This window comes from Chlorocebus sabaeus, chromosome 26 (assembly GCF_047675955.1).
Source record: "Chlorocebus sabaeus isolate Y175 chromosome 26, mChlSab1.0.hap1, whole genome shotgun sequence".
NCBI lineage: Eukaryota > Metazoa > Chordata > Mammalia > Primates > Cercopithecidae > Chlorocebus > Chlorocebus sabaeus.
The window spans coordinates 47,712,659-47,726,830 of record NC_132929.1 but is presented as its reverse complement, the minus strand read 5'-3'; the positions used below and the strand labels follow the sequence as shown (position 1 = coordinate 47,726,830).

General features: G+C 36.3%; 1 protein-coding gene across 15 annotated transcripts in view; it reads left to right on the top strand.

Annotated features, from left to right (window-relative positions):
- MYO9A (myosin IXA) overlaps positions 1-14,172 on the top strand; it is a 308,489-nt gene that overhangs the window by 194,080 nt on the left and 100,237 nt on the right. For all 15 annotated transcript variants that reach the window (XM_008016030.3, XM_038010113.2, XM_008016029.3 and 12 more), the window contains one exon: positions 10,370-10,492. In XM_008016030.3, the coding sequence (XP_008014221.3) occupies positions 10,370-10,492 (123 nt within the window). The remainder of the gene's footprint in view (positions 1-10,369; positions 10,493-14,172) is intronic.

Below are 14,172 nucleotides of genomic sequence, written 5' to 3'. Positions count from 1 at the left end.
GCCTTTTCATTTGCTTGAACAACCATGCTTTGGACATACACCCTTGGCATCAAGATCGCTTGCGTGGTGGCTTTACCCACAGCCACACTGTCACCCAGGCTGGAGTACAGTGGTGCGATCTTAGCTCACTGCAGCCTCTACCTCCCAAGCTCAATCAATTCTCCTGCCTTAGCCTCACAAGTAGCTGGAAATACAGGCATGCACCACCATGCCCAGCTAATTTTTCTATTTTTGGTAGACAGGATCTCACTATGTTGCCTAGGCTTGTCTCAAACTTCTGACCTCAAGCAGTTTTTCTGCCTTGGCCTCCCAAAGTGCTGGGGTTACAGGCATGAACCACTGTGTCTGGCCCACTGCACTTTAAAACAAACAAACAAAAATATGCAGGGTCTCATTATGTTGCCCAGACTGGACTTGAACTCCTCGGTTCAAGTGATCCTCTAGCCTCAGCCTCCCAAATTGCTGGGATTATAGGCATATACCACGTGCATGGCTTGGAACTGTCACTCATGCCTTGTTCATGCCCCCCAGGACCAGAGGACTGGCTTGCTTGGTGGCACCAACATAGTACTGGAATAGCACACCAACTTTGTAAACACCCATAGCCTAAGTCACTGAGACAGTAACATCGGATGTTGACTACAGCTAAAGAAATTACACAGAGACTACACTGCTGCACCTACCTAGAACCAAAGCCAAAGCACCCTACCCAATTACCACCCTAGGATCCATCTACAGGAAAATGTCTTCTATGAAAGTTACCCCATAAAATTGGAAGAGGCAACTGTTTCCCCAAGTGGCACAGGTCAATACAGGGACCCAAGAAATATGATAACTACCGGATAAAAATGTGCAAAAGAATAAAACTCACTGGTAGAAGTAAATGCAGAATCAAATTTAGAACTAGTAGATGCAAGTTCACTTTCAAACTCAGAATATATTATTAATGTAATGGTGGCATATAGTCTTTTAAATCTCTAGTATGAAGGTTATAACGCAAAATGGTCAGTGATGTCTATAGCTACAATTAGATGTTGAGTAACACATGATTTTAAAAAGATGTAAATTAAGGCAGCAAGTTATAAATTGTGGAGGGATAGGGATAAAAGTCTAGCGTATTTGTATGCAAAGTTATTATGTTTAAAATAGTCCATTATAAATATAAGATTTTAAAATGTAAGCCCCATAGTAACCTGAAAGAATAAAATGACAGCAGATACATACATAAGAAAGAGAAAAGAATTAAAGCTTAACACTGCAGAAAACCACCAAAGCAGACAGATAAATAGTAAGAGAGGAAGAAAGGTAAAAAAATATATATACAAAACAACTAGAATACAATTAACAAAATGGCAGGAGTAAGTCCTCACCTATCAATAATGACCTTGAATGTAAATGCATTAAATTCTCCAATTAAAAGATACAGACTAGTGGAATGAATAAATAAACAAGACCCAACTATATGATGCATTCAAGAAAATCACTTTACCTATAAAGACTCATAGAATGAAAGTGAAGGAATGGGAAATGATATTATACACAAAAGAAACCAAAAGAGAGCGTGAGTAGCTGTAGTTATGTCAGATAAAATAGACTTCAAATCAAAAACTGTAAAATGAGACAAGCAGGCCGTTATATAATGATAAAGGGGTCGATTCAACAAGAGGCTATAACAATTGTAAATATATATGCAGCCAACACCCAAGCACCCACAAATATGTGAAGGAAATATTATTAACCCTAAAGGGAGAGAGAGATAGCAATACTGTCATTATAGGGGACATCAACACTCCACTTTCAGCAATGGATAGAATAGCCAGACAGAAAATCGGTGAAGAATGATAGTTAAACTGCACTCTAGATAAATGAACCTAACAGACATTTATAAAACATTCTGCCCAGCAGTTGTAGAATACACATTTTTTTCTTCTTTTTCTTTTTCTTTTTTTGGAGACTTGAGTTTCGCTCTTGTCACCCAGACTGGAGTGCAATGACATGATCTTGGCTCCCTGCAATCTCCACCTCCCAAGTTCAAGCAATTCTCCTGCCTCAGCCTCCCAAGTAGCTGGGATTACAGGCATGTGTCACCATGCCTGGCTAATTTTTTGTATTTAGTAGAGACGGGGTTTCACCATGTTGGTCAGGCTGGTCACGAATTCCTGACCTCAGGTGATCCACCCACCTTGGCCTCCCAAAGTGCTGGGATTATAGGCATGAGTCACCATGCCTGGCCAACATTTTTTTCATTAGCACATGAAACTGTCTTCAAGATATATCATGTGTTGGGCCACAAAACAAGTCTCAAAAAAATTCAAATTTTTAAATTGAATTTTTAAGTAATTTTAGTAAGTTAAAAAATTTCAAATTGGGAGCCGGGCGCAGTGGCTCACACCTGTAATCCCAGCATTTTGGGAGGCCGAGGCGGGCAGATCACGAGGTCAGGAGATCGAGACCATCCTGGCTAACACGGTGAAACCCCGTCTCTACTAAAAATACAAAAAAATTAGCCAGGTGTGGTGGCAGGCGCCTGTATTCTCAGCTACTCAGGAGGCTGAGGCAGGAGAATGGCATGACCCGGGAGGCAGAGCTTGCAGTGAGCCGTGATCACACCACTGGGATCCAGCCTGGGTGACAGAGTGAGACTCTGTCTCAAAATAATAACAATAATAATAATAATAATAAACGAAATTTCAAATTGGGGAGTATCTTTTGTGACCATAAGGGATTAAACTAGAAATCAGTAATAGAAGGTTTTTTAGACACTGTATACAAACAGTTTTTGAACAACATGCTTCTGAACTACAAATGAGTCAAAGGAGATACTAAAAAGGAAATTTTGAAAAATTTAAACAAAGGAGAATCCAAATGCAATGTACCAAAACCTGTGGTCTACAACAAAAGCAGTTCTAATGGGGAAGTTTATAGCAATAATTGTCTACGTCAGTAAATGAGAAAGATCTCCAGTAAACCACCAATAACATTATTCCTCAAGGAACTAGGAAAAATGAGAACAAGATAAACCTTAAGTTAATAGAAGAAAATAAATGATAAAGCTCATAGCAGAAATAAGTGAAATAGTGACTTAAAAAATACAAAACATTAATTAAGAGTTAGTGTTTTGAAAAGATAAAAATCGACAAATTTCTAGCTAGACAAAATTTTAAAAGGGGAAGATTCAAATTGAGAGATGTGAAAAGGTGACATTATGACTGGTATTACAGAAATATAAGGGATCATAAGAGCCTGTTACTAACAACTATAAGGCAACTATTTGGAAAACCTAGAAGAAATGGGTAAATTCCTAGTCACATACAACCTACCAAAATTGAATCATGAAGAAAATCTGACGAAACCGGTAACGACTATGAGTTCAAATCAGTAATAAAGTTTCCCATCAACGAAAAGTCTAGTACCTGACAGCTTCACTGCTCAGTTCTACCAAACATTTGAAGAAGAGCGAATCTCAGTCCTTTTAAAATTATTTCAGAAAAATGGAGAGGAGAGAATTCTTCCAAACTTATTTTCAAGCACTTGATAAGAAAACCAGACAAGAACACAACAAAAAAGGAAATTATAGGACAATGTCTCTGATTGAACATGGATGCATAAATCCTCATGGAATTAAGAAACCAAATTCAAAAGCACATTAAAAAGATAATTTATCATGACTAAATGGGATTCATCCCAGGGATGCAAGAATTGTTTAACATATGCAAATCAATTAATGTGATACATTACATTAACAGAATTAAGGGAAAAATTATACAGTTATTTCAATAGAAACAGATAAAGCATCTGACAATTCAACACTCATTCATGATAAAAACTCTCATGATACACACAGAACGAATGTACCTCAACACAGTAAAGACCAAACAACAGACTCACAGAGAACATACTAAACAAGGAAAAATGGAAAGTTTTTCTTCTGTGATCCAGAATAAGACAAGGATGCCCACTTTCACCACTTTCTCTATTCAACATAATACTGAAAGTCCTAGCCAGAGCAAGTAAACAAGAGAAAGAAATAAAGGGCATACAAATTGGAAAGGAGGAAGACACTAACTTAATTATCTAATGTTAAGTACATTAGATCAATTATATAGTGCTTGATATTTATACATATTTGTTCCCCAGGAATTAAAAACTGGCTACTTAATGAAAGCTAATTAAAATTAAAATGTCATATTGTTTTTAAATAAAAAGTTTCTTTTAACCATAACAAGAACAAAAAGACAAACTCATAGCAGTATATAGTAGAATTATAGTTCCCAAAGGTTTGGGGTGTAGGAGTGGGATGGGAAAGAGACAACACTGGTCAAAGGATAATGTTTCAGGTAGACAGGTTCTATTGATCTTTTGCGTAGCAGGTTGAATATGGTTCATAATAATGTATTATATATTTCAAAGTTGCTGTACAAATAAATTTCAGGTGATCTCACCACAAATAAATAAGTATGTGAGATATTTTATTTAGCCTGATTTAATCACTACTCAATGTATGCATGTATCATAGTATCACATTGTGCCCCATAAATATATAAAATTATTATTTGTCATTTTAAAAAAGATGAAAAACCAAAAATATACAGTGACCTAAAGTAGATTAAAGATTGCCAGACGCCAGGTGCGGTGGCTGACGTCTGTAATCCCAGCACTTTGGGAGACCAAGGTGGGTGGATTTGCCTGAGCTCAGGAGTTCAAGACCAGCCTGGGCAACACGGTGACACCCCGTCTCTACTAAAAATACAGAAAATTAGCTGGGCATGGTGGCGAGTGCCTGTAGTCCCAATTACTCAGGAGGCTGAGTTGCTTGAACCCAGGAAACGGAGGTTGCAGTGACCAAGTTTGTGCCACTGCACTACAGCCTGGGCGACAGAGTGAGACTCCACTCTCAAAAAAAAAAAAAAAGATTTCCAGGAAGCAGCATGCAGTGTTTAGGGAAAAGAGAGGAGTTGCAAAGTGGGAGAAGGAACAAAGAAAGCATTAGGGGCTATAGATAAGCTCATTATCTTGATTGTGGTGATGGCTTCATAGCTGTATAAATATGTCATAATTTGTATACATTAAATACGTGCAGCCTATTTTGTTTCAGTAAAGCTATTGGAAAAAAGATCATTGAGGGAAAAGAATTTAGACTCATACTAACTTTTTGATCTTTTTACTTATTGAATACATATGTTTTAAACTTCTTACTACTTTTAATTCATTTTAACTTTTTATTTAAAATACCTTCTGTTTACACAGTCTATGCTAGGTAAGATATATCCCTATCCTGAGGAATTTTTTGAGTATGTGGTAGGAGACCAAATATCCTCAACTCACTAATTTCATCCCAGACTAAGTTCTCTATTTAAGAAGTAGGGATGAGTTAGGTAGGGATGGAGTGTGGATGGGTGGAAGTAGTGGGTGGAAGGGATGACATCTAGGTTGGGTTTTTCAGGATAAGTCAAAACAATCTGAGATCCTTGTTGTTACAGGGAGCCTTTCCATCAAACCTGTTGACAGGAGCCACAGTCAGCACTTAGTTTGTACAACTTTGTCTCTGAGATGACACACAGCTGTTCACTTTTGGATAACAAGTTAGCCTAATTTGAATCAGACAAGCATCCAGTTGAAATGCAGAGGCTGTTTTCATGAGCTCAAGTTCATCCTTCCACAAGATGATAGCTCTGTTTTGGTAGTACTTTCCCATTTTTCTTGTTAGAATTTATTCCCTCATAACTTGAAACTGTCACTTGTATTAGATCTACTTTTCTAACATCACCTATTTTTTAGTTACATTCTTTTAGTGACAGCTGCATAGCCCAGTTGTACATTTGTACTTTGATATCTTCCTTATCTCAAAATTCATGCTCAAAGTAATTTTACTGTGTCGCTCCCCTAGTACATTTTTATAGTCACTTAGGCTCAAGTCTTGAATTTATTGTTTTTTTGAGACAAAGTCTCACTCTGTCACCTAGGCTGGAGTGGCACAATCTTGGCTGACTGCCACCTCTGCCTCTTGGGTTCAAGCAGTTCTTGTGCCCCAGCCGCCCAAGTAGCTGGGATTACGGGCATGCACCACCATGCCCGGCTATTTTTTTTTTTTTTAACTAGAAACAGAGTTTTGCCATATTGACCTCACTGGTCTCCAACTCCTGGCCTCAAGTGATCTGCTTGCCTCGGCCTTCCAAAGTGCTGGGATTACAGGTGCGAGCCACTGTGCCCAGCCTTGAAGTTAATTTTATTACCCATTTTAGTCCTTTTTAATAACATGAGAAATACCTTAGTTTGTTTGGGCTGCTATGATAAAATGTTTTAGATTGGTTAATTTATAAACGAAAGAAATATATTACAGCGCAAGAGGCAGGGAAGTTCAAAATCAAGTTTTCAGAGTTGATGTTTAGTGATGGTCCATTCCTCGTGGAATTATACCTTCCATGTGTTTTAACATGGCAGCTCTTTTGGGCCTCTTCTATCAAGGTACTAATACCACTACCCAGCTACTTCCCAAGGGCCCCTCTCCCTTGCCTCCTAGTACTGTCGCACCAGGATTAGGTTTCAATATATGAATTTTGGGAGACTCAAGCATTTAGACTATAATCAAGCAATATCTTATTAATCTTTTTGTCTACAGCACCTTGCACAGCAAGTGTAGATAATTGTTGAAAAAAATAATAAACTGGTTAACTGAGCTTAATAAACTCAACCATAATGATGGAATTAAGAAAGGAAAGAAGTAGGCAAGGAACTGAAGCCGTAAGAAAGGAAATAACTCTGTATCCCTTTACCTCTAGATTTATGGTCATATTTTATCTTTTTTCATAAACCTTATGTGCGATCGAATTATTTTTTAATGTCCCAATAGCCTGAACTTGAATGCAATGTATCCTTAGCACTTACAACAGAGCCTGACCTTTAGTAATGACTCTAAACATTTGTTGATTGACCAGATTATTGTCAGGTATATGGGAAGAAGTCTTATCTCCACTTGATAGGGAAAGGTTTGCTCAAAGTTCGTTAGTTGCTAGCTTTTTTTTTTTTTTTTTTTGAGATGGATTTTCATTCTGTCGCCCTGGCTGGAGTGCAGTGGTGCGATCTCAGCTCCCTTCAACCTCTGCCTCCCAGGTTCAAGCGATTCTCCTGTCTCAGCCTCCCGAGTAGCTGGGATTACAGGTGCCTGTCACCACACCTGGCTAATTTTTGTATTTTTAGTAGAGGTGGTGTTTCGCCATGTTGGCCACGCTGGTCCCAAACTCCTGACCTCAGGTAATCCACTGTCCTCGGCCTCCTCACGCCTGGGATTATAGGCGTGAGCCACCACACCTGGCCAGTTACTAGGTATTTAATTCATTCAAACTAATATTTATTGAATCCTACTCTGAACCAGATACTATTTTAGAAATTGAGGGTACAGGGATGAACGGTACAGTCAGAATTCTCTGGGAGGTTATCTTTTACTTATTTTTTATTTTGTGAGACAGTATTTCGCTCTGTCACCCAGGCTGGAGTGCAGTGGCGCAATCCCGGTTCACTGCAGCCTCTGGCCCTGAGCTCAAGCAATCCTCCCATATCTCCACCTCCCGAATAGCTAGGACCGCAGGCACTCGCCACCACACCTGGCTAATTTTTGTACTTTAAGTAGGGAAGAGACCTTTCCATGTTGCCCAGGCTGGTCTGCAACTCCTGAGCTCAGGTGATCTGCCTGCCTTGACTGTGCTAGGATTACAGGCCTCAACCACAGTGCCTGGCACTCCAGGAGGTTATTTTTTAGAGAAGAAGAAGACAATATACAAATTAACAAATAAATGAAAAAATAATTTAGATGATATTATATGCGGTGTTGAAAATTAAGTGACATGTAATTGACATAGTAGTGGGCTATTTTTTTCAGTATTTAAGCAAGAACTTTCTGAGAAAGTTACGTTTAAAGTACAAATTCAGTGCCAAGTAGAACCAAGTCTTGCAAAGGCCCGGCAATAGAGTATTCCAAGCAAATGAAAAAAATTGGAATGACTCTGAGGCAGAAATGAATGTCATGTTTGGTTTTACAAACTTTTACAATGTACCTGACAGCAAAGATTTTTTAGTAGTTATTTTATTTTACATAGTCCCTCTGGTGTTTTTTTCATAGTGAAAAACAATTTAAACTCAAACTTTATTTCCAAGGTCTTTTTCTCAATAGTATCTTAAAAGTGGAAGTGGGGGAATTATTTTAGGCTTCAATGCTAATTTGTTTTTGCATAAGGGTAACCTATGAATTCTTCTAATTGATTCTTGACTAGTATGAAAAATTATTTTTCATGAGTATACATACAGTGAAGCTGTGATAATTCAAAAGTACTAATAAAAGTAAAACAAAACTGTCTGATATTTAGCACAAATACCCTTTTTACATGTATGTTGTTTTACATGGCTTTTTTTTTTTTGATCAATAGTGTTTGCAAGTATTTTCCCATGTCAGGAAATATAGGTTTACAGTAACTTTATGAGCTGCGGAGTATTCAGTTGTGTAAATGAAACATACTTAATATAAATAATTCCATATAATTGTGTATCTCTATAATTTTTCACTATTTTTGAAGTATATTATTATAAAAAACATAGATCTTGTTTGATAACTCCTTAGAATAACTGTAAATATCTAGTTTTGAAATTTCTCATCAGGAAAGTTATAATAATTTACATTCCTAAGAACAGTGAGTATATAGTGTATGTCTGTTTCCCCACCACCTCATGAATACTGACTCTTGTCAGTCTTTATTGTATTTGCCAAACTGATGCAGAAAACCTTTTTTAAAAGAAATGACATTTTCCTTCAATACAGGTGAGATTGAATGGATTGTGATTTTGTTACTTGCCATTTGTACTTTGAGAATTGCCTCGTCAGATCATCGGCCCTTTTTTTTATTGTGATATCTATTTAAGAATTTTTACAAGTTTTTTTTACGTACAGATAATAAACCTTTTCATTTGTAGGAAATAACATTTCCTTAATTCAGGTTGTTTACATGTGTGTTGTACTTCTTTCAATTTGCATGGTTTTGTTTTTTTAATGTTTGTATTGTCAAAATAAATACCTTTAGACTTGAAAATTTGTCATGTTTTTAACACAATCTTGTGTTTCTCATACATTAACTTTTCACTACTTTTTAAATAACATATAGTTTACATCTGTATAGATACATTCTTTCCATTTACAAACTTACTACCATAAATATTGTATGGTTTAACTATCTTTTCTTTGTATACTTTAGTTGCTTCATGTCTAACTCCTATTTTCCTAATTTATAGTGTAGTACATCATGATGAGGCTTAATAGGGACTATGCTTTGTTTTTTTGTCTTGTTTTTTTGTTTTTTTGACGGAGTCTCTCATTGTCGCTCTGGCTGTTGTGCAGTAGTACGATCTTGGTTCGCTGCCACCTCTGCCTCCCGGGTTCAAGCAGTTCTCCTGCCTCAGCCTCCTGAGTAACTGGGACTACAGACACATGCCACCATGCCTGCCTAATTTTTCTATTTTTAGTACAGATGGGGTTTCACTATGTTAGCCAGGCTGGTCTCGAACTCCTGACCTCGTGATCCGCCCACCTCAGTCTCCCAAAGTGCTGGGTTTGCAGGCATGAGCCACCGTGCCCAGCCTATGCTTTGTTTTTGTGTATGTCCCTGGCACACCGACTGTCACCCTGGTATTTAGTTGTTGTCTCTGTGAGTCAGGATTCAGTTTGAGATGACAATAATTACAGTAGATATTTTTAAGTAGAAAGGGAATTAAGTAGGCACTTACAAAATCATTAGAAGTCACATGTTAAAATAACATTTGCAGGAATGTCCCCTAGATGTAATTAGAAAGCTAGGAAATCAGGAAGCTGTCAGTGCAGCTGCTACTTGCAGGTATATACTGCCTGTGGTGTAATTTAGCCATCTGGCAGAAACTGCTACAACTATTTGCTCCAGAGCTAAGCTGCATTTAGTATAGTTGTGATGACAACACAAATGTTCTGCACTCTGCCTCTGAGCATTCACAAAACTAGTGCCTGGATGCTGGAACTACAGAAAAAAGGTACATAAAGTATGTGCATTTTTGCTAGCAGAAGCAGAACTAGTAGCCAGAGCCTCTTCCTCAGTTACACCTTCCCAGTTTCACATGTGGGCCTTTTACTAGTAAACTTAAACCATATCCAGAACTCTAGATGCAAGAGAGTTTGTGAAGTGTGCTTTTCTTTTTAGAGAAAAAAATGAATGTTAGATATCAGTCTTTCATATTCATCATAGTCATTTAAGATGGGAAATGATCATATAGATAGGAACTGATGAAAACTGGCTGAGAATTTTGACTTATTGTTAGATTAATCTATGTGAGCAATTTATTTTTTCTCTTCTTTCAGCACTTGCTAGAAGTAAATTCTTTAAAGCACCTGACAAGACTGACACTACAAGATCGCATTACCAAGTCTCTTCTTCATTTACACAAGAAGAAAAAACCTCCCAGCATCAGTGCCCAGTTTCAGGTTATTTCCTGTTTTGCTTAAAACAAATAAGAATCTGTATCTTTCAGATTGTCGTTGAAAGGTTAAAGTGATCAGCAGGGTACTCGAATGGGATTTTAATTTATGTGACTAAAAAGTCATATATTACTGATCATTTTGGAAAGAAGAACCAAAGATGAAAAAAAAAAAAAGTCAGATGCCTTTGTTTTTCATCCACATATGCCTGGATAATGGCTATCTCAATATTTGTTATTTTCAGTGTGAGGAGAAAGCAGAAAATTGATGTTATAAACAAATCTGCCTTTAAACCCTGCTGCTTAGATAATGTCACTGTTGTATAATGATGATGTATGTTTTTTTTTCCCTGCTTAAACCTCATGCTGCTACCATTGATAGTTAACTAAATGAGGCTGAAGGGCTTTTTTCTGTGTATTTATTTTACTTTTGTCTATGTAGAAATCCAGTTCTTTTTTGGGGGGCTTTTAGGAATAAATATGATAATAGTTAACCAAATTTCTTCCAGAATAATTGTTTTCAGATTCCTTTTTAAATTGCCTCTTCCATTCTTCTCAAATCATCTATCTCCTAAGATCTTTTCATTTGGTAGATATTTATGAAAATAAGAAAAATATCTGGTAGATAACAATGCTTTGCGTAATTTTACTCTATTTCATGTTTATATCACAGAAGCAATGCTCACTGTTGAATAAAAATGTCCTTATTCATGATAGATGTATCTGTATATGTTAACACTTTTTAAAATGCTTCTTTTACAGCTAGGATGTTTGAACATAAATTATCTACTAATGTATCATTGTGTGATTTATAGGCACAGTTCTTCAAATTGTGGGCTAGAAATGTCATTTTATTTTAGGTGATTCTCACCATAGGCCTAAAGGAAAATTTGAATCTGTGAAGGCTGTTTGGTCACATGCTTTCTCTTTAAAAAAAAAAAAAAAGAAAAAAAGCAAGATCAAGGAGCCGTATAACTCATATGTGCAAATAAGCTTAAAGGAAAGGGAATTGAGTATAATGAAATCACTGCCATGAATTTTAAAAATCCTTCTTAATAATCATATGGGTTAATGGCATTTGGTTGGGAAGAATGAGAAGATAGTGCTTAGGGACGTCTGTCTTTACCCTGCTGCTGTCCTCACAATCCAGACTTTGTAGATTAGAAATGCAAAGATTAATGGGTTATAGAAAAAAAATCATGTTGAGTGATATGTTTATTAATATACAACATAAATATGAGTCATAAGCAGACTTAATACAATGGTTAGTTTATTAGCATATTTCTCCCTGATTAGCAAATCCACGTGGGAAGCCAAATTCTGATCAAAAGGTAATTTGGTGAGCTCAATGTCTGAAAAGGGAACATTATTAATCTCATGATTATGAAAGGTAGAATTATTAAGCTGTTAAGTGTCCTTTGTTTTGTTACCTTGGATCTTTTACAGATGCCATGTATACTGAAATCATTCTTTAATTTGAAGAATACCATATAGCTAGTACAATAAAAACTTAGTTATAATCACAATCCTATTGTGTCTTTTAAAATCCTTCCAAATTTACATATTCTTAATTTATATTCATGAATTATATTTAATTTTTAGAAAAAGAGTTCTCTTTAATATTTCTAATAGACCATTAAGTTATTACAAAAGTAATGAGTTAATTTTTGATTATTTGGAAAATATAGATGAGCAAAAACAAGTGAAAGTCATCTACCATCCATAGATAATGACCAATGTATAGTATGTTTTCCAGGCCCTTTGCCAAAAATTTACACATATGCATTTTCTAATAGGTGTTGTCTAAGTTTTTCTCCAATTGTTCTAGGATAATTGCTATTATATTTATTATAAAGGTGAGGAAACCAAGTAGCAGATGAGGAAATTGCAGGTGATCAAAATGGATGGCACCCAGCCGTCTTTGACTCTGTGCCCTTCCTTGAATGCTTGTTTTCATGAAAATGATATCATAGAACTCACAAAGGATTAACTGATACAGAAATTGCCCTTCTGCTATAAACAACCAGAAATTGGACGAAAGATATTATGAGTCAGATATTTTCAGATATTAGACAGTAAGCATTATGGGGTTCCAATCTGTGAGAATAGGGGAAATAAATGAGGAAAGCCCCAGATTAACACCTAAAGATAATTTGCTACAGCTCAGGAAGAAGAAACCCAAACAAATGCCAGTGGTCTTGCTAACTGAAGAGATGGAGATAGAAAGGTTGAGGCAACTAGAATTTGTGAGGCAGAGTAAAGAGGAGAAGGACATCGTATGAAGAGAAAGAGCTAGACTGCTGAGGGGTCTCCTTGAGTCTCTGTGACTGACTACTGATCTCTGCATGTGTGGGTTAAAATTCCATGAGATTGGGGAAAGAATGATTATTCTAATCACCTGAATCCTGTAGACCTAACAATTTCTGGTATTTATACAGGATTAAAGGAGTAGTTCTGTTCTCATCAGCCAGAGTGAAACGACCTTTATTACATGAGGCATTAGGTAGAATCCTCAGAAAGACATTGTTTTAGCATTGGGACCAACATAGTCCTAATATAAAGGCTGCTCTGGCCCTGCTCTCACAAAACTAAAAATCAAGTTTTAAAAGAATCAGACTGATCCTAAGTAACTTAACTACATGTTAAGAAGAATGTTTGTCACTCTTTAATGGAATACAACAAAATCCAACAATGTAAAACACAGTGTCTAACATCCAATGAGAAATTACAAGGCAGAGAAAGAGTCAGGAAAAAAATAACCCATAACAAGGGGGGGGAAGTCAGTATTTAGAGACAGACTTTAAAATGATGAAGACGATGTAAATAGTAGGTAAGAATGTCAAATTAGCTATATCTTTTAAATATGCCCAAAGATATAACAAAAAATATGAATATGATGAGAACAAAATAGATTCTTTATTTTAGAAGGTGATGACAGAGTCCCTGGACACTTCCTCAGGAGATAGAGTTGTTCTGTCCTCTCCTTTCTTTCACTGCCTGTTGGAACCAATAAGGGCCATTTGTATTATGAAAAAGAAAAAAATGAAGATATGAAAAAGACTAAAATGAAACTTTTAGAGATTAAATATGTAATATTTGACAATAAAAAATAAACTACATTGGATTAACATCTGTTAGTTCAGAAGTAGTAAATTTGAAGTCATAGTTTATTAAAGCCCAGAGAAAGCAACGAAGATGTAAAAAACGAAAATAGCAATAACTTATGAAGCAATATGATGCAGTCTAACATAGGTGTAATTGGAATCTCAGGAGAGGAAAGGGAGGAGGGCACAGAAAAACATATTTGAAGAAATAATGACCAAAATATTTTCTGATTTGATGGGGGGGAAAAAAAAACTGCAGAGATCAAAGAATCTCAGTAAACCACAATCAGAGCAAACAAAAACACACCGAGGCACATTATATCAAATTGCTAAAACCAGTTAAAAAGAGAGCATCTTTAACTTAGGCAGAGGGAGAAAAGAGACATTTTGTGTAACAAAGTGAAGATCATCAGAAACTATCAACGCCATGAGACAAGAGAGTGATATCTTTAAAAGACCAAAAAGAGAAGAAAAGTCACCGTAGAATTCTATGCGTGGTGAAAGGTTAAGTAGAGACATTTTCAGACCGAACAAGCTGAGATAATTTATTACCAGCAGATCTATAATATCAGAAATGTTAAAT